This window comes from Mastomys coucha, unplaced genomic scaffold (assembly GCF_008632895.1).
Source record: "Mastomys coucha isolate ucsf_1 unplaced genomic scaffold, UCSF_Mcou_1 pScaffold23, whole genome shotgun sequence".
Classification (NCBI taxonomy): Eukaryota; Metazoa; Chordata; class Mammalia; order Rodentia; family Muridae; genus Mastomys; species Mastomys coucha.
Genome location: NW_022196906.1, coordinates 1,813,803 through 1,835,345, shown reverse-complemented (window position 1 = coordinate 1,835,345; position 21,543 = coordinate 1,813,803). Strand labels below are relative to the sequence as shown.

General features: G+C 37.9%; 1 protein-coding gene across 4 annotated transcripts in view; it reads left to right on the top strand.

The window, feature by feature from the left end:
- Dync2h1 (dynein cytoplasmic 2 heavy chain 1) overlaps nucleotides 1-21,543 on the top strand; it is a 258,114-nt gene that overhangs the window by 217,246 nt on the left and 19,325 nt on the right. For all 4 annotated transcript variants that reach the window (XM_031344730.1, XM_031344731.1, XM_031344732.1 and 1 more), the window contains one exon: nucleotides 7,196-7,285. In XM_031344730.1, the coding sequence (XP_031200590.1) occupies nucleotides 7,196-7,285 (90 nt within the window). The remainder of the gene's footprint in view (nucleotides 1-7,195; nucleotides 7,286-21,543) is intronic.

The window sequence follows — 21,543 nt, the reverse complement described above, 5'->3', positions numbered from 1 at the left end:
GGGATGAAGCCTACTTGATCATGGTGGATGATCGTTTTGATGTGTTCTTTGATGCGGTTTGCAAGAATTTTATAGAGTATTTTTACATCAGTATTCATAAGGGAAATTGGCCTGAAGTTTTCTTTCTTTGTTAGGTCTTTGTGTGGTTTAGGTATCAGAGTAATTGTGGCTTCATAGAACGAATTGGGTAGAGTGCCTTCAGTTTCAATATTGTGGAATAGTTTGAGAAGTATTGGTATTAGGTGTTCTTTGAAGGTTTGATAAAACTCTGCACTAAACCCATCTGGTCCTGGGCTTTTTTTTGGTAGGGAGACTATTAATGACTGTTTCTATTTCCTTAGCAGATATGGGACTGTTTAGATTGTTGATCTGATCTTGATTTATCTTTGATACCTGGTTTCTGTCTAGAAAATTGTCCATTTCATCCAGGTTTACCAGTTTTTTTGAGTATTGGCTTTTGTAGTAGGATCTCATGATTTTTTGGATTTCCTCAGTGTTTGTTGTTATGTCTCCCTTTTCATTTCTGATCTTGTTAATTAGGATAATGTCTCTGTGCCCTCTAGTTAGTGTGGCTAAGGGTTTATCTATTTTCTTGATTTTCTCAAAGAACCAGCTCCTGGTTTGGTTGATTCTTTGCATAGTTCTGTTTGTTTCTATTTGGTTGATTTCAGCCCTGAGTTTGATTATTTCCTGTCTTCAACTGCTCTTGGGTAAATTTGTTTCTTTTTGCTCTAGAGCTTTCAGATGTGCTGTCAAATTGCTGGTGTATGCTCTCTACAGTTTCTTTTTGGAGGTACCTAAAGCTATTATTTTTCCTCTTAGGACTGCTTTCATTGTGTCCCATAAGTTTGGGTATGTTGTGTCTTCATTTTCATTAAACTCTAGAAAGTCTTTAATTTCTTTATTTCTTCCTTGACAAAGTTATCATTGACTGGAGTGTTGTTAAGCTTCCACGTGTATGTGGGCATTCTATTGTTTACGGTGTTATTGAGGAGCAGCCTTAGTCCATGGTGATCTGATAGGATACAAGAAATTATTTCAATCTTCTTGTATTTGCTGAGGCCTGATTTGTGACCAATTATATGGTCAATTTTGGAGAAGGTACCATGAGTTGCTAAGTAGAAAATATATCCTTTTGTTTTAGGATAAAAAGTTCTATAGATATCTATTAAATACATCTGTTTCATAATTTCTGTTAGTCTCACTGTGTCTTTGTTTAGTTTCTGTTTCCATGATCTGTCTATTGTAGAGAGTGGGTTGTTGAGATCTCCCACTATTATTGTGTGTGGTGCAATGTGTGCTTTGAGCTTTAGTAAAGTTTCTTTTATGAATGTAGTTGCCCTTTGATTTGGAGCATAGAGGTTCAGAATTGAGAGTTCATCTTGGTAGATCATACCTTTGATGAATATGAAGTGTCTCTCCTTATCTTTTTTGATCATTTTAGGGTGAAAGTTGATTTTATTTGATATTAGAATGGCTACTCAAGCATTTTTCTTGGGACCATTGTCTTGGAGGATTGTTTTCCAGCCTTTTATTCTGAGGTAGTATCTGTCTTTGTCACTGAGGTGGGTTTCCTGTATGCAACAAAATGTTAGGTCCCGTTTACATACCCAGTCTGATAGTCTATGTCTTTTTATTGGAGAATTGATTCCATTGATATTAATAGATATTAAGGAAAAGTAGTTGTTGCTTCCTGTTATTTTTGTTGTTAGAGTTGGCATTCCATTCATGTGGCTGTCTTCTTTTAGTTTGTTGGCAGGTTACATTTTTGCACTTTCAGAGATGTAGTTCACCTTCTTCTGTTAAGAGTTTTCTATTTATTACCCTTTGAAGGGCTGGATTTGTGTAAATATATTGTGTGAATTTGGTTTTGTCATGGAATACTTTGGTCTCTCCATCTATGGTAATTGAGAATTTTGCTGGGTATAGTAATCTGGGCTGGCATTTATATTCTTCTAGGGTCTGTATGACATCTGCCCAGGATCTTCTATCTTTCATAGTCTCTGGTGAGAAGTCTGGTGTAATTCTGATAGGCCTGCCTTTATATGTTACTCGATCTCTTTTCCCTTACTGGTTTTAGTATTCTTTCTTTGTTTTGTACATTTGGTATTTTGACTATTATGTGGTGGGAGGAATTTCTTTTCTGGTCCAGTCTATTTGGAGTTCTGTAGGCTTCTTGTATGTTCATGGGCATCTCTTTCTTTAGGTTAGGGAAGTTTTCTTCTATAATTTTGTTGAAGGTATTTAATGGCCCGTTAAGTTGGAGGTCTTCACTGTCTTTTAGGTTTGATCTTCTCATTGTGTCCTGGATTTCCTGGATATTTTGGGTCAGGAATTTTTTGCATTTTGCATTTTCTTTGACTGTTGTGTCAATGTTTTTTATGGCCTGAGAATCTCTCTTCTATCTCTTGTATTCTGTTGGTGATGCTTGCATCTATATTTCCTGACTTCTTTCCTAAGATTTCTAACTCCAGAATTGTCTCTCTTTGTGATTTCTTAACGGTTTCTACTTTCATTTTTAGGTCCTGGATGGTTTTGCTCAATTCCTTCACTTGTTTGTTTGTGCTTTCCTGTAATTCCTTAAGGGATTTTTTTGTTTCTTCGTTAAGGGCTTGTACCTCTTTACCTGTTTTCTCCTGTTTTTCTTTAAGGGACTTATTCATGTTCTTCTTAAATTCCTCTAGCACCATCATGAGATATGATTTTAGATCCAAATCTTGCTTTTCCGGTGTTTTGGGATCTCCAGGACTTGCTGTGGTGGGAGTACTAGGTTCTGATGAAGTCAAGTAGTCTTGGTTTCTGTTGGTAAGATTCTTGCATTTATTTGCCTTTCGCCATCTATTGATCTCTGATGTTAGATGTTCTTGCTGTCTCTGACTAGAGTTTGTTCCTCCTGTGGGTCTGTAAGCCTGTGTCAGCACTTCTGGGAGATGAGCTCTCCTCTGGTAAAACCTGGACCCAGATGGCTGTGGATCAGTTATCTGTCCTGAGTTCTGGGGTCAGAGCACTTCCCGGAGACAAGATCTCCACTTGGGGGAAAGGTGCAGAGAGAGCTGTGGATCTGTTGTCCCTCCTAGGTGTGGACGGTGGTTGATTGAATCCTATCCTGGATGCTCTGCCACTTGTGAGGCCTGTGCCTCCCAGCTGGTCCTGCCTTAGAAAGTCACCGGAGAGAGAATGGCAGATCTCATCTGAGTCCCTGGGTTAGAGCACTCCCTGAAGGCTGGCTCTCCGCTTTCAGGGAAGGGTCAGAGAGGGCTGCAGATCCACCTCTGTCACTCCTAGGTGTAGATGGAGGTTGAGAGAATCCTGTCTGGGCTGCCCTGCCACTTGTGAGGCCTGTGCCTCCAGGCTGGTCCCGCCTTAGAAAGTCACTGGAGAGAGAATGCTGCTATTCTTTTTTTCTTCAGAATCTCAATCTTTTTTTCTGAACATCTCATCTAAATACCTTGCTTTCTCAACCAGATCTCAAATGGACTTCCATCCTTTGCATCCTTGTCTGAATCCTCTTTGAGGTCACTAAGTATTTTTAAAATTAAACCTTTACATTCTTAGTCTAGTGTCATTTGAATTCTTGTAGTTTTTATTTGGTCCAGTTATTGAGTAGTTGTATGAGGTTTTGGAGGTACCATCTTGGCTTATATGAATGTTGGTATATATGTGTGTGTGTGTGTATGTGTAGAGTATATATATGCATGTATATACATGTACATGTACGTGTACATATGTATATATATATATGCTTGTGTAAGTGTATATATGTGTGCGTGTATACTGTTTCTGTGGTGCAGTTTGCCTCTATTTTGTTTGATTTCTTTTCCTGTCTTATGTGAGGATCTTAGCAGTCGTCAGCCTACTCCTCATGTCTTAGAAGAGAAAAGTATACCACAGAAATAGTCAGAATCAAAACCAGACCATATGTGTAAGCATGCTGAAGACAATCTGTGGTATCATCTCTAACATTAATAAGGATAGAAAAGAGCACGACACGTATAGGGTGATCTAGGAGAGGCAGGTGATTAATAAGTAATTGAAGGTCACTTGTTTACCAGTTGATTCAGGGAGGCCTTTGGTACTTCTATTTCTGTCTTCTTTCTCTTCTCTCCAGCTAAGTGGGCTAACTGTAAGATCCCTGTTTTTGTGATTCTCTGTCAGAGCAGCAGTGGGAGCCAGCAAGTTCCTGACCCTGTGCTATGGGCATGCTATGCTTGGGATGTATTATGCAGCATCCAGAATTTCTTCTGGAAATTGCATTTTTTAAAGTGAGGCAAATAGCATGCATGTGCAGGCTGCTGGGACTTTTGCTTTTCTTCTGTTCATAGTTTTTTGAGGGACATATACACCCCTTTCCAGATGATTTTGCCAAATATCACATTAAATTGCACTGGCTCTTTCCCAATCCCAAGTTCAGACTGTGTAGAGATCATGTGGTCTCTGTGTTCCTCACTTTTCTATCACAGGGTGTTTGCACATCAACTTTCTCTCCTTGCAGCCATATCTCTGATGTTCTCATTCAGATTCCTGGAGCTTCAGGAAAGTGCTAAATGCTTATAACATGCACATGCATGCATGTGTATGCACGCACACATCCATGTCCACACGGACATACAACATACTCACACATGCACAACTGGACTGCTGCTTTTGCTTCTATTAATCATTTTGGAGACATTTAGCATAATCAACTAAAAATATGAGTAGCTCTAAATAGTTTTCTATAATGACAATCCTATATTCTTCTTTTAGATAACTTTTGAAGAAAAAGCTTCTAAGGCTTAATTACGTGAAACTCTTTCCTTGATTAAGATTTTTATAAATGGTTCACAAATTTTTAATTCTTTATAATATCATTTCATTTTCCATTAGCTGTTAATGTCTGTTCAGTGTTTCTTCAGTTGATATAGCAATTGTTTATTTGACAGTTACTGGTGATTCCTAAATCGTTGCTGCTTTTATTTTATAAGAAGACATATTAATGAATATATCATCAGTACTACTATTCTCTCTTACACAAGAACACATTTTACATCAACTTTAAGGATATAGTTAAGTCAAAACGAAGCCAACATATTTTCTTGTCATTCATGCTAAGTAATCATGAGTGTATCACTTCATTAGAAATTAATGGATTACATTGCTCTTCTAAAATCATTTTAATTGAGCTCCTTACTGAACCAGTTTTACAGATTATCCCAATATACTGATCCGAAACATTAAATGCCTTTTCAATCAGTTAAAACTGGAAATGGCAAACATGCAGAATATGGGTCATCCTACAGTGGGAAGAAAGTGTTCAGAGCAGATGCAGGATTGTGCAGCCCAGTGGTGCAGCATGGGAACTCAAAAAAGGAAGTTTCCTTGCTCACTTGATCATTCACCTCATTTCCCTGTGCATAGTCTGGACTACAGTGTAATGACTAAAAACAGGTTTGCAGTGTGTAATTGCTAGATTCGTGGAGTTAATGTACATCTCCTTATATATTGTGTCTAGGACCGTTTAAGCTCTTTTCAGTCTGTATAAGCTATATACAGGAATAGAGCAAAAAAGTGCTAGGTAGAGGTAAGAAGAAAGAGGGGAGAGTGGATTTCCATTGTGACAATAAGGGACAGTGGAGTCACATTGTGAGGACTTATGGATAGTGGAGTCACATTGTGAGGATGAGGGACAGTAGAGGATACATTGTGAGGACTGAAGTGGAGATTACATAGTGTGACTGAGGGACAGTGGAAAGGTTTCTCATAGCTCAGCAGTGGTGCTGGCCTTTCGTTTAGTGGGATGTCTGATTATTATTATCACTGTCACCACCATCATCATCATCCCCATCATTATCATAGCCATCACCATCATCATCATTATCATCACCATCATTATCATTATCATTACTACTACTGCTAGTGCTGCCCACTCAGTCTTGTTAATTTTTTCTGGTTTGGTAATGTTTTCTGCCATTGATTTTTGAAAGGTCTCATTGCATTGATGTATGTATGATCACATGTGTGCATGGAGGTCAAAGGTCACTTACAGAAGTAGACATTTTTGCTTCCAGTATGTGGGACCCAGGTCCTCAGGTTTAACAGTGCCTTCACCCACTGAAACATCTCACAAGCTTCAGGTTTGAGAGGCCCAAGAGGGGGACCTTTTCTCTAGGATCATTTGTTTGCATGTTCTTGTGTATATTAACACTCGAATGATATTCACATTTTTTTTATATCAATATTTTCCTTTAACACCTCTGACATTTTTAAGTCTTTTGTTTGTTAGTTAAGCTATTGAAACCTTTGTCAGTTTGCTTTTCAAAATGACGGCTGTTTGATGTTGACCAGTAACATGTTTTGTTCTGTTTCACGGGTTTCAACTATAGTGTGTGTGTGTGTGTGTGTGTGTGTGTGTGTGTGTTTCATCTTTTCTTGTTTTGGACTTAGTTTTTCTCATGCCTTCAGGCATGATATGTCTTCAGGTTGATATTTAAACTTATGTTTAAAAACCAGATCTGTTTTCATCATTATCCTAGCTCTCACTTCCAAGAATTCTTAGATTACTCCAAAGTATTTGATGTCTTCTATGTTCCTTTTCTACTCTTACATTTGGATATTACATGTTTCTCGTCTTCTATACATGCAATTGATGATTGATACAAACTACCCTGTAGTATTTTCTCACTTGAATGACTGAGGCATCTCATTTTGTTATCATAATTAGAAAAATACAAAGTTTGTTGATATGTAATAAATATATTGAAAATCCAGCAAGCCTTCACAAAAGTGTTATAGTGTATATACATGTACTCACTAAAGTTTACATGTGTGCATTAGTGCAAACTAACAGTGAGCTATCTGGGAAGAAAGATTTGGGTACACAATTCAGTTAACCTTTTCTCCTTGCACAGCTTACCTGGAGCACATTTATGTGTAAAATCTATGTGCTACATACCTTGAAAATATTCTGTAGGGAACAAGACCCTTTTTATCTTTAACAATTTTTAAATGAATTTAAATTTTTTACTTCGACTTCATATTGTACCAAATCTCACATCAAGAAAATATGGTTGGCCATTTTCATAGAGAACAAGTAGTAGATACATTTGTGCCTTAAGACATTTACCATGTAATGACTCCATTTTAACTCAGTCCGTCTTCCATCCACACTGATGCTGAAAGTCTGTGTGTAAGCTGACTGTCCTCTTTTCCTCTGCAGTGTCCTCTCACATGGCAGAGCAGGTGGGAAGGCCCCGAGGACCCCCTCCAGTACCTGCGTGCTCTCGTAGCCCGGACCCTGGCAATTCAGGTAAGAATGGACTATTTAGCAGCTGAGCATGTGGCTCTGACTATGGTATGTAGATTTACCTATAGAAATATCCTTAGGAGTGAGGAGGATGGACCTTTTCATCTTTATGTCACTTCAGATGTTTATACCACACTCTTTAAAATGTCTGTCCACAGCTTGTTTTGGTTTTTGTTTTATAAACATTGATAATGTGAAGGAAAATCTACAGTTGTCCAGCTGGATTGTACAGATTGTAACTTAGGTAGCCACGGAAGCCCTGTCAGAACTGGGATCTGACTGCTTTAAGGAGTGTTCCTCCTCTGGGGAAACACTACTTGTTTTCCAACTGATGGCTTTTTCCCACAGCTAACCAGGTAGATACTCTAGGAAAATAAACCAAGTTAAGAGGTAACAGTAAATGGGAGTGCCCTGTTTAGTTGCTCAGGTGAGACAAGTTAGTGTTGCATGCAGGACCCTGTGCACACTTTTGCATTCTTGTTATTTCCTTTGCAGCTTGAATCTGCTTTACAAATACCCATCTTTTTTTTGTTTTTTTATTTTTTGTTGCATAGTCTTATGGTATGGACCTCATTTGCTTCAAATCCTCATGCTTTAAGCCTCTCCTAGCAGTAGACCTCTGACTTTACTGTATTAGTGCCTCTGTACAATAACTCAATCTACATTTTTTTAAAAAGAATTATTTATTTTATTTATATAAGTACAGTGTTGCTGTCTTTGGGCACAATAGAAGACAGTATCGGATTCCATTAAGATGGTTGTGAGCTACCATGTGGTTGCTGCTCAATCTGCATTTTAATGTAGCATTCTTGATGCAACTTTTGTAGTCTAAAATGACTCATTTATTTAACTCTCTTTCTACCTCCACTACACATACACACTGTCTTTGACAGCAGTCACAGCCATTGCACAGAGAAACTCAGGCCATGAGTTATAGGTACTTGAAAATGCCTGCCCTGTCCTCTCACCTACAGACAAGTTTGTCTGTTTTCTGGCCAGTTTTCATGCTAATATAAAAGTTGACCTGTGGCTATAGACTCACCCTGTACCTGTGTAACCCATTCCCCAGCTTTCCTCTCTAGAGATCCCAAGCTTTGTGGGTTGATGTGCATCTTCTGGTGCTGTCTTTTCATCTTCTTCTTAACTTCCCTCCTACAAAAGGGATTTCTCTACAGGATTGGGGCCCATAGGAATTTTTGTTTGGTATCTGTTATAACCATCCCTTCATTGTGGGATTATTCAAGAAAACATGCTAGAATTAAAACAACATTTGATTGACAGAGAAAATCACACAGAGACACTGGGTCACTCACTCCATCTGCTCTGGAGATTGCTGGACATAATCTGTGGATAAGTGGTTAAAGACTGGTATGGAGGGAGTGAGTGAGAGGGAGGAGACAGTTAGGAGGAAGGAAGGGATAGAAAGAGAGAAGGAGCCATCTACAGTGGTCTTTAAAAGTGGGGAGTGCTCACAGGTCTGTGTGCTCCAGTTGCTGATGAGGTAACCACTCTGTGTAGTTAGTGTTACTGGCTTTACTTGTTTCTTGGTCAGAGCTTTTCTTGCTTCAAAAAGTGTTTCAATAACCTTAATTGTCCTTTGTTGTTATGTTATTTTGTTGATACTAAAATTAATCTTTAAAAATAATTTTACATGAACAATTATAAATTTGAGCATGATTACTTATTTTCCAACTGGTGGCATTTTCCCACAGCTAACCAGGTAGGTACCCTAGGAAAATAAACTGAGTTAAGTAGTAACCCTGAACAGGAGTGCCTTGTTTAGTAGCATGATTCTTCATCCATAGTGTGTTGAATAGTAGTCATCAAACTGTATTGTCTCTATATGACCTTCTGTAAAACTGTGTAAGAATCCCTGACTCGAGATAAAAACTTTTGGACTTAATCATGCTATCTTTCCAACAAACAAACCAACAAACACTTCTCACTACCACTACTTGGATTTTTATTTTATTCTGTTAATTTTTATATCCTTTTTTTTACATCTTTTTTTTTTTTACTAGCTTGATATTTTCTTCACTTGTAAGAATACAAAATTGCACATATCCCTGAAGTGATCTTTACTGTAGGATTTCAGTAATTTTTGTCGTTGTCTTCTATGTCTCATTTCTGGAGTAGCTCCTGATGATAAAAAAACAACACAGCTTCTGGTTGAATAAAGGAACATGGACCTGGGCAGGCAGGCAGGACCAGAGTTCATCTGTAGGAATCACTGACAGTGGAAGCTTGTAGCTTCTTATAAAAATGTGTCATTTTACAAATGTTTCGAACTGAATACAAACAGTTTGAGCAAAGACCTACCTATAGTCTCAGATCCCAGGGTTTTACATTTGGAGCACAGCATGTGGGCAAAGTCAGTGAATACCGAGGCTTTCACATAGAGTGCTAGTTCATTATGGTATGATGTGTGCAATTCATGTAAAAATGATGAAAGACAGAATGGTGTTTATATCCTAAACAGCTGCTGAATGTCAGGGCTGATGTGAAGTACTGGTGACATAATGATTAGTAAATAGAGTTTGCTTCTGCCTCACAAAAATTAATATACATGTAAATTTCTGCCTGTTTAAACCAAGTGCTGAGCTTAAGGTCATGTGCCACCACTACCCAGGTAAAATGTGTATTTCTTATATATATTTGTTTTAGTAATTAAAATTCATCAATGTGATTATTGTTTTCCTGATACCAAACATTGTGAGATTGCTTAAAATAGAGCACATCCGATGTATAGGCTTGAGTGAGAGAATAGAGCGAGAGTGTTGAGAACAGAGCTGCGGGAGGAGACAGTAAGACACACAAGCCATCAAGGGCTCAGAGTTTGGGCTGATAAGGAGGAGACATATGTCCTCCACAGAAACAAGCCAGCATCAAGAGGTAAACATTGCAGCTTCAGTAACTAAAATAGATTCTTTAAGTCTAAGGCACCACTGGAGAGAAGAAAGGTCTAAGTCATGAGACCATGTTAGAAATTATCTTAGATTTTTTTAGGGCAAACAATACTTGTTATAAGATATATTACAGGGATTGGTTGCCTAAATTTAAGGTCTCTGTTTCAGTTGCTACTTCCTGCATAGAAAATCTTTTTTGATGAGAATTGTGAAACATACTGTTGTATGTAGATGATAATAAGTCATTAGGAATCAATTTAATATTATGTCCATTTAGCAAACAGATAGGCATGTGTCCATTTAGTATTAGGGCCCATGGCCTGTCTCTCTATAGGTTCTTGGCCCCAATAATGGTTTCAGACATGGGTTTCAACTTGTGAAAAGGACCTTAAGTTCAAGCAGAAAGTGTTTGGTTACTACCATGATGTGCATACCACTATTACACCAGTAAGTGTGTCTGGCCCGGCTAGTCATCATTATATCATTATAGTCACAACCAGGTAAGATTGATCATTACTTTTCTTGTCATATAGTGTACATAGTATGTTCTTACACTATGAAAGCCAGCCAGTTAAGATGGAACTTCCAGATCTGTACCAGCTTGATTTCTCCATGTCTTATGACCTAGTATGTGGTGTGTTCAGCAATAGGATCTAACCATCAAGTCTGGAGAGCAACCATGAGTATTGGGAATAACTTACAATGTTTGGTGTTCTGTGAGGCCTCACTAGCCAAAAACTCCAAAAGAGGTAACCATTCCCAGCAGTGGGCATTTGTTGTTGTTGTTGTTTGTAGTTGTTGTTCTTAGCCTGTGGTATCTAGTGTTGCCTCTTTATAGGATAACTCTTTTATATCTTATGAAGCTCTATAGTACTAGGCATGCTTCCATGTGACATTTTTGAAAGGTTTGTAGTGTTATTACCCCTCCCCATATTGCGCCTTCACTGCCCTGTCCTCACACTGGCTGTACCAGTTTGACCAATCAATTTTTGTTATTCTGTTGTAACATAGCATTCTTTCTCCCACCCCTTGAAAGTCCATCCTTATGGCCATGTACTAACTTCTGACCTTTGTGTGTATTCCAAATAAAGCACATAGCCAAAGGGCTAACACTAATATCCACAGATGAAAGAAAACATGAAATGTTTGTTTGTCTAGGTCTGGGTCACCTCACTCACAGGATGATTGCTTCCAATGTGTTTGTCTGTCTAGGTCTGGGTCACCTCACTCACAGAATGATTGTTTCCAACTCCATCCATTTATCTGAAATTCCATAATTGTGTTTCCCTAATGACTGAATAATATTGTACTATGTAAATACACATTCATTATCCACACATCGGTGATTTGGGACATGTAGGGTGTTTGCGATCATCCTTAGAGCAGACTATGGAATCCCTTAGGTATATGCCCAAGAGTGGGATAGCTGAGTCTCCTGCTTTCTACACTAATTTCCACATTGTCACACCAATTTGTATGCTCACCAACAGTAATTGCCCATTGCCCTATACCCACGGAAGCATTTTTAATCCTCTGCTTGATCTTAGCCATTCTAACTGGTGTTAAGATGAAATCTCAAAGTTGTTTTAATTTGCATTTCTGTGATGGCTTAGGATGTTGAACATTTTTAAATGTTTCTCAACTATTTATACTTTATCTTTTGAGAGTTCTATTTAATTCCATGCCCTTTGTTTAATTGGGTTGCTTGTTGCCCTATGTTTATTTTTTTTGAGTTCACTATATAGTCTAGACAAAGACCCTCTGTCTGGTATATTCTATCTCTTCCTTCAAATGATAGTGCCACTTGCTTTATGGAACTTTTTGTTTCATGAGGTCTCACTTATTTTTGGTCTCAATGCCTATTCTTTGTGATCTGTTTAGAAAATCCTTTCCCGTGCTTTGCTCTCTGTGAGATTTAGGGATCCTGGTTTTCTCTTGAGGTCCTTGATCCATTTAGAGCAGAGTGATTTCATTTTTCTGTGTGTAGCACTAGGTCCCTAGGTCACAAGTGATGTCTGAAGAGTCCCTCCCTAGTAGGGAGCAGGCTGGGATCTGTAGAGTCCCTAAAGGAGGGAGCAAGACTGATAAAGTAGCTATCCTGACAAGCAGAATGTAGCAGAGGCTGAGAGGAGCAGTCAGGTCCTTAGCCAGGTTGCTAGGCCATGTGTGGTGGCTAGGACATCCCTGGGAGGCTTGGCCATGTTCCTTTAATTTTGTTAATAATCATGTAATCTGCTTCCATTGCCTTAAAGTCTCATTTTGATATGTAAAAGAGGTGCAGAGAATTTCTACAGAACTTGACAAAAATAAAGAGATATGGTATGACTAACCTGTATAAAAATGATACTTGGTTGTATTACACCTGAACTATTCATATTCATAAGGAAACAGCTTGATTATTCAATTCTATATAGAGAATTCAAAAAATAAAACTTTGGTAAGGTAGTACTTTCAATGTCATTTTCTACTTTTTATCTGTATGTCAGTTATTTGGTATTTTGTCTCCCCTATCTTGCAAGCATTTGTCATAGAGTAAATGCTTTTAATAGAATGAGTATAATTTGAATTCATAAACTGTCTTATACCTAGCATCATTATGGCAGTGTTTATTTACTACTGTAGTTGACAGTTAGACCTGGGAGGATCTAAAAAGGAGCAGACTAAAGATTTTATGCAATAGTCAAGTTTATTGAGAGCATCAAAGAATTTATAGTCTGAGAGTTATGAAGAGTCATATGAGTAAAGTGTAATAAAGTGTTTTTCCATAGAGGCATATAAATAAACAACAATATTCAGTTGTGTTGAGTAATCTGAAATAAACTCACTTCTATCCAATACACCTTGGAGGGACACAAAATCCCATTCTGAAAACAATCTTGTGGTTTTTAATAAAGAGAGGTCACAAGACTCTTGTTTTGTTTTCTTGGAATTTTCTTACAAGTATTCAGAATTTCCAATTCATGATTCAGTTCTTGAAACATGTTCCTACATTATAGTATTTTGAAATCTTTCCATATCACTTTGGAAAGTCATTTCATTTATGATATTAAGAAACTATATTTGACCATCTCCGGGATTCACTGTGGCCGAATCCAGGAGTTGTCCTGACTGCTATTTTGCAGTTGTATGCATGTGTAGTGGTTAAGAAATTGCCTGACCCATTTGTTAGGCCAACCTGTTAGCTGTTCACTTCCCTAGCTCCATAACTATACTTGTTACATATTATTTAAATAATTAGAGATGTGAAGACCCACAATCGTAGATAAGACTGCAGGTATTAGGTCTTATCAGAAACCCATCTGGCATTGGCCATAGCCAGAGCCATGCATGAAGGAGAGTCTTTGACTAAGAAGTTCTTGCATGTGATTTTGTTCACTGCAGTTTTGTTGTAACCGCAGGGTATCTGTATAAATTTCTTATTAAAAACACTGGTGCCTAATTCTTTATTTTTATGGTAATAAGTCGATGTAAAAATAATTTAAATTTGGAAAAAAGGCAATTCTTACCTCACTATAAGATTTGCTAATTAGTTATTACAATCATTAAAAGAAGCCTTGTTATATAAGCTTTATCTACCAGCACCCTTATGCTAATCTAGCTTTAAGCTAAATAGACTAACAAGTTTTTATTTTTTTCCATGGATTAACAACATTTTTACCAAAGAAACTTTTCCTCCTTGACTAATTATCTTAATCTAAACTTAATGAAGTAAAAATCTGATTATCAGCTAGTCTTTAGTTTTTAATTAGTTTGAGCATATATAAATCCACTTCTGACAACAACCCTTTGGGATATTAGAATTTAAAATTGATTTTAAAGTATTAATATAGTAATAGTATAATTGTAAATATTTATGTTAAATATTCATTAAAAGAAAAACTTCTTGGCTACTGAGCTAATAATGCAGTCAAATGTTCTACCACTGAGCTATATGCCTCCTCTGTTCTGCTAATCATGAAAGACAAGCAGATGAGACTGCACACAGCATTATTGTAAAGCATAATATCAGAAAAGGAGATTCTCTAGAGAATCAGAGGTGAGGAAGACAACATCTGTCCCAACACTGGGAGTAACTGGGACCAGAGGGACCCAGGCACACAGAAACAATACCATATCAGTGGCACAGGTTCTTTTCGGTCTGTCTAGGCCGGTGCCCTAAGCAGACCTTAGGCGCAGATTCTGCAGTGAGTACAATAAATCCCAGAGGAAGCTGTATTCCCTGACACTCTAATTAGCCCAGGATCACAAGAGTCCAGAATCACAGGATCACAGAGACAGCTTGACTCTGAGGAGTTCTAACACAACCAGGATCATGGGCAGGTAGTACTAGAGATAACCAGATGGTGGGAGGCAAGCATAAGAACATAAGCAACAGAAACCAAGGTTACTTGGCATCGTCAGAACCCAGTTCTCCCACCATAGCAAGTCCTGCACACACCATGACACCAGAAAAGCAAGATTCAGATCCAAAATCACTTCTCATGATAATGATAGAGGACATTAAGAAGGCCATATCTCCCTTAAAGAAATACAGGAGAACACAGGCAAATAGCTAGAAGCTCTAAAGAGGAAACACAAAAATCCCTTAAAAACTACAGGAAAACACAATCAAACAGGTGAAGGAAATGAACAAAACCATCCAGGACCTAATAATAGAAACAATAAAGAAATCACAAAGGGAGACAACCCTAGAGATAAAAAGCCTAGGAAAGAGATCAGGAGTCATAGATGCTTGAAGCATCACCAACAGAATACAAGAGATAGAAGAGAGAACTTCAGGGGCAGAAGATACCATAGAAAACATTGACACAGTCAAAGAAAATGCAAAATGCAAAAAGGTCCTAACCCAAAACATCCAGTAAATCCAGCACACAATGAGAAAACCAAACCTAAGGATAATAGGTATAGAGGAAAGTGAAGACACCCAACATAAAGGGCCAGTAAATATCTTCAAGAAAATTATAGAAGAAAACTTCCCTAACCTAAAGGAAGAGATGCCCATGAACATACAAGATGCCTACAGAACTCCAAATATACTGGGCCAGAAAAGAAATTCCTCCTGTCACATACTAATCAAAACACCAAATTCAGTAAACAAAGAAAGAATATCAAAAGCAGTAAGGAAAAAAGGTCAAGTAACCTATAAAGGCAGGCCTATCAGAATTACACCAGACTTCTCACCAGAGACTATGAAAGCTAGAAGATCCTAAGCAGATGTCATACAGACCCTAAGAGAACACAAATACCAGCCCAGGCTACTATGCCCAGCAAAACTCTCTATTACCATAGATGGAGAAACCAAGATATTCTATGACAAAACTAAAGTCACACAATATATTTCCACAAATCCAGCCCTACAAAGGATAATAGGAAAAACACCAATATAAGGAGAAAAACTACACCCTAGAAGAAGCAAGAGATTAACCTTTCAATAAACCCACACAAACACAGTAATACCTCTAAAAACAAAAATAACAGGAAGTAACAATTACTTTTTCTTAATATCTCTTAATATGAAAATTAATATTACCAATTTATCCTAATCGATTCAAATTCAAAAATATGAGGAATTGGAAATTTGTTGGCTATCATCTGGTGGTCTCTCTATTTTGGTAATTGGAGAAATAGATCCAATATTGTACAATCCATATACACTTTATGCTTGTTTGTATTTGACAGTGTCTTGCTGTGTACCACATAATGGTCTTGAAACCATGCTTCTCCTATCTCAGCCTCTCTATTAGTAGGATTGTTTATTTGATGTTTTTACACTATACTATGGTTTTCAGAACAGCTTACATATTTCAAAAGTATTTATACAGCCAAAATAAACATAAACAATTAACTTGGGAGGTGGCTTGTAAGAGAACAACAAAGAGTGAGACTGAATGGTTTTTTTAAAGATTTATTTTTATTTATTTATGTGTATGAGTACACTGTAGCTATACAGATGACCATGAGCCATCATGTGTGTTGCTGCTGGGAATTGAACTTGGCCCTGATTGTTCCAGGCCGCTGCCTCCCGTGTAATTTACTGTACCTGTCTTCAGTCACACCAGAAGAGGGCGTCAGATCTCATTACAGGTGGTTGTGAGCCACCATGTGATTGCTGGGATCCAAACTCAGGACCTTCAGAAGAGGAGTCAGTGCTCTTACCTACTGAACCATCTTGCCAGCCCTGAGACTGAATGTTTTGCTTGATATTTGTAACTATTGTATCAATTTTGAAGAAGAGAACTTTATAAGTTACTCTTTTCTCTGAGATGAATGCTTTTCAAAATCATCACAGCCAGATTCTTACCCTCACCTTGAAAGACCCCTGGGAGGAGACCCCCACTCAAATCTTGGGAGGATGTGCACCCAAGGAATCACGAGAGACCGAGACCGTCTTGATGTAATTACAAGAGGTAGTTTTTAATTTCAGGGTGCTCCGGTTCAGCACCACACCTATCTCATGCAGGAGATAGTGGAACCGACCACGAGGCTTGAAAGTTAGGTGTTTATATAGGGGAAAGGTCTGGGGGAACAAAGGGATCAGTATGGCTGTACATGATTGGCTAGTTCAAATATTAACTATTACGTGCAGAACAGAGTGGAAAATTCCTAAGGTTGGTGTTAATCTGAGTCAACAGAGCATCTGACCTTAAACCATATCTGCCCAGACATGTAGTTTATGTCTTCTTGACCTGCTAGTTCTCAGGATGTCTAACAGACGGCTTGCTCATTCCCAGGCCTATGTGGGCCAGCTTGTGATGGATTTTTAGGCCCATAACTTTCCTTCCTAGTCAGCACAGGTCTAAAGCTTTAATTTTTCCTTTCATTCCCCCTTTTTTCTTTTACATAGTTCTAATCATAGAACTATCTAGCTCAGGTTCTTTTTCTTGAGGCAAGGTATTATATTGATGATGTAATACCATAAGTTTCACAGCCCCAATTCTTTCTCTGATGAAAGCTATAAGTCTGTTAAAAATATAAGGACCAATGGTATTTAGCGGTCCTGCAAGTGCAGAGATGTTAGCTAGGGAGAGGAGTTAAACCAAGTTTCAAACCAATTCTTGCCTTGAGCTCTTTCTCGTTTCTTTTGTTCTAAACCTTCTCTTATTTTGGCTAAATTATCATTGACTCTTCTTGAGTGATCTATGTAAAAACAATATTCTTCTTTCAATGCAGCACATAGGCCCCCTTCCTTTAGGAATAACAGATCTTATCTTCTATTTTGGAGGACCATTTCTGAGAGGGAGGTGAGTGACTCTTGTTGGTCAGCCAAAGTCTTTTCTATTCTTTCTGTATCTGAGTCAATGGCCTCTCTTAGTTCTCTATATACCTTATGTTGTAAAGCCATAACGGATGTTCTTGTAGCTGTCCCTGTAGTCTCTAAGTAGTTTTAACATAACTGTCAGGGAAACTCTTAACTCTCTTTTTTATTGTCAGGCACTACCTTACTGGCTCACAAGCTTTTTAGCTTCTTCTTTTTCTTGTCTTTATTTTTAGCTCTCTAGCCTCTTATTTTTTTCTGACTTGCACACTAGACTTTATTTTTAAAAACATTTTTAACATTTTATCTCTTTATTATGTCCTTTTACAGTCTTTCTGTAACTCTTTTTTTCCATTTAAAACACTTTTTTAGCTACCTGCACTAGTTTTCTTAACAACTTACTTTGTATCTCTTTTAACTTTCATAGTCTTTCAACTCCACCAGAAATCTGGGAATGACTGAATAATAGAGAACATATGGGGAAGCTTAACACAGCTTCCAGAAATATAATAGAGACAGCTGGACACCTGGACAGCCCTTACTTTAAAACGTTGGAGCATCAATCTTCAGCCTTCTGGCCCATGAATGTCTGAAAACAGGAAGGACTGGCCTACTCTGTCTTGGCAGATATAAGCTGTCCTAGACCTGTGTGTCCTTTTTGGACAGTGTCATCTGTAGATGAAGAGGCAACTTTTGCCTAGTGGCTGTCTCACCACAGCTGGAGCAGTTCAAATGATGCTCAGTTTCTTCTTTGAGTCTGAGAAAGGGGTACTGTCAGTCATAGACAGATCTCTAGCCAGATGAATAAATAATATCAAATGCCATATTCTGTGGATTTCTGCTGTTTTTGAAAACCAACTATCTATGTAAAGTAATCTGGACTATTATCTATAAACTACTCTCAAATTTTTTTCTCTTAAAATTACTCTAATAATAAACTCAGAGATATAAATTTGTTAATTTGGCCCTAAACATCTCAAATCTGTCTATAATAACATTAACAGAAGGATTTGGGTCTAAGCCCTTTCCACTAGGGAAATACTAAAACTATAAATCTCTTAAGTGAATATAGAAAACTTTATCTTTTGATCTTTAAGTATGTACAACAGAACTGTATTAGCTACACCTCACAGTCAATAAGAATACCATTGTACACTCAATCTTAAAAATTCTCAATTTAAGAGCTCTTATTTCTTGCACACTAGTTTAAGATGTAAATGGTTTATAACACAAGCCTCAACTTTTATCAATTACTATTATAGATATAAATATCAAAGCAAACTTTTTGAGAATAAGCTATGTATCTGAAAAAATACTCAAATATCTGACTAAATTCTAGTCACACAATGTTTCTAGTTTAAATTGTCTTATACACTAATTAAATCACTTTCAATACAGGGTAAATATTTAACTCAATAACAAACTATAAGGCTTTTTATAGCTATACAATTAAATCTGGATATTTTTTCTCTATTTCAAATATAACCATTTTATATTTTTTAGAAACATAACAATAATAACCCCCTCTAGCCCCAAAGCCCAGGGAACCAGGTAGACGACTCATCAGAGCTTCTTCAAGCTGAACGGGGGCGTAGAGATATAAGGGGGCAGGGAAGGAAAAACAGAATTAATCTTCTGATGTCTGTGTCTTAACTGGATCAAGCTGAAGTCCAGGACACCAGGAGTTCAAGCAGGCAGTTTAGATGAGGATATTCACCCAGGCTGTATATTTCTGTAACATATAAATCTCAAAACAAACTTTCAGTAAATACTTTAAGCATCTTTTATAAAAACAAAACTTTTAGATCTATCTAGGGGATATTTGGGTTCTCAGTGCTTAAAATCTCTAAATAAGAAAGTCCCCATCTCTGATATTTTAGCTGTATTTGACCAAGGACCAGCAGGCATCTCTCACTGGCTTAATGATAACAGACAATCGTACGTGCAAAACAGCCTCTTCCCAGCAACAACCACAGTTATTTCAGGTTTTCTATTACTATCATGTTTTGGTAGAATTTGGATTATTTTCTATTTACTTTTTATTTCTAAGGCAAACTAAGTCTTTTTCTCATTTGTCTCCAGACTGTTCATCTCTTGTCCTCACTTTACTAGACTCCATTTTCTAAGACCCTCTTCTAAACATTTTATTACACCTTTTCACTACACCTTTCTCACATTTACACATCCACAGTCCTTCTGTGACATGCTTTTTCCCTCAAGTTCTCTATTCTCAGTGCATACACGCACTGGTCTTTCTCACTACGGTGGCCAGTATAGCCTCTTGTCCCTCTGTCTCTTTATCTCTCTTTTGCTTTTTTCTCTGCTTCTCTGTCCCTCTACAACTTGCACTAATCCCTCAGCAACTTACAGTAAATCTCTCAATAACTTCTTTAGCAACCCTTAACCATAACTTTGACAAACAAAACCCAGTTTTAAACATTTCATTCTTTTTTAAAAACTCAATATCAAAAACATTATATTCATGTTACAAAGTTTAGCTGGCAATTCTTATATATGAATGCATGATAGTGCAATTTTGAACACATCAAAGACATTGTTTTAAATCTTATCTCTGGTCCAGGCATCACCATTGGCCTCACTAGACTTATAAGGGGTAAGAATTACATAAAATATCATGAAAACCTGTTTTCTTGGGTTGGCTTATGTCACGCATTGTCCCTTAACATGACTTTAACCCTGAGTTATTAATTTAAGCTAATTTTCTGTTACCAAGATTACAAACAAAGAAAAGCTGCTGTCCCCTTTAAGGGCGGCTTGTGGAGACACTCAGCTTTATCAGCTCTCTTTGGCTGTGCTTTACTCCCAGTCACAGCATAGTGGCTTATCAGTTTTTGTTATGCAAGTTGAAAGTGCTTTTAAAACAAGTTAAGCTAAATTAACGTTTTAACCATTTTTTTTTAACATGAAACACAGTACAGCAATTATAATTTATATAGCGTCCACCTCCCGGTTAGCAAAGCATGACTCTCAAGACTTTAATATTCAATCACCACAGTTTACAAGATACCAATTTAATAATTTCTGAGCCAGATAATAAAGACAATATTTTACCCAATTAATTTATTTTGCAAAAACCTACTTGGTTGTTCAGGAGTCCCTGCCTATTTATTTTTTTGTCCCAGCTGCTGGGCTCCATTCTCCAGCCATACCTGACCTTGAGGAGCCCACAGAGCCAGCAGAGCCGCAGGTGTCCCTCCTGCTACTGAGAGCAGTAGTACTAGGACTTGAATGAATCTGAAAGTGAAGCAAAAGGATGATCCCACAAAGGGGGCGATGGACCAAATTCTCTCAGACAACAGCCCATGGATGGCCATCCGATCTGAAAGGACTGCCACTCCGAGGCGAACAGAGCCTGCCATTTTTTCTTTTCTTAACATCAACAGACAAATTATATAGAACAAGATACCAAGAAACACAGAGAAAAACAATTGTCACACAGATAGCTTTGACCTTGCCAGGTCCAGAAACACAGAGAAAGACAACTTATACAGAGATAGACAACTTGGCCCCATAACAAACATTAGATACACAGATAATCACAGCCAAATCACAGAGTCACTCAGCCCCTGTACCAGCCACTACTGCCGAGATGGACCGGTCACAAAATACACACTCATCCAAGTCTGGTCTCTTATAAACCAGCCAAACCTGGCCTCAGATGGAGTAGGATTCCTCCTCCACTCCCTCCTTGGCAAAAGGAGAATTCTGTCTCCTTTGTTCTGAAAACCAACAGTCAGGCTCTCCTGACTCTCCACTACCCCAGGCACCACATCCAGGGTTTTCACTTGCAGCTTGTTCTTACAGCTGCTGGGCCCACAAACTGAAACCAAAAACAAAACTCACAAAACACAAAACCACAATCGCAGTGGCGCCACACTCCTCAGAAACACACCACACTCACACAAACATACCTCCAAGGGGTCTTCAGGGTTCCTGGGTGTCACGTGTTTCCTGGCCAATGCACCACCTGAAAGACCCCTGGGCGGAGACCCCCACTCAAATCTCAGGAGAACGTGCACCCAAGGAATCACGAGAGACCGTCTTGATGTAATTACAAGAGGTAGTTTTTAATTTCAGGG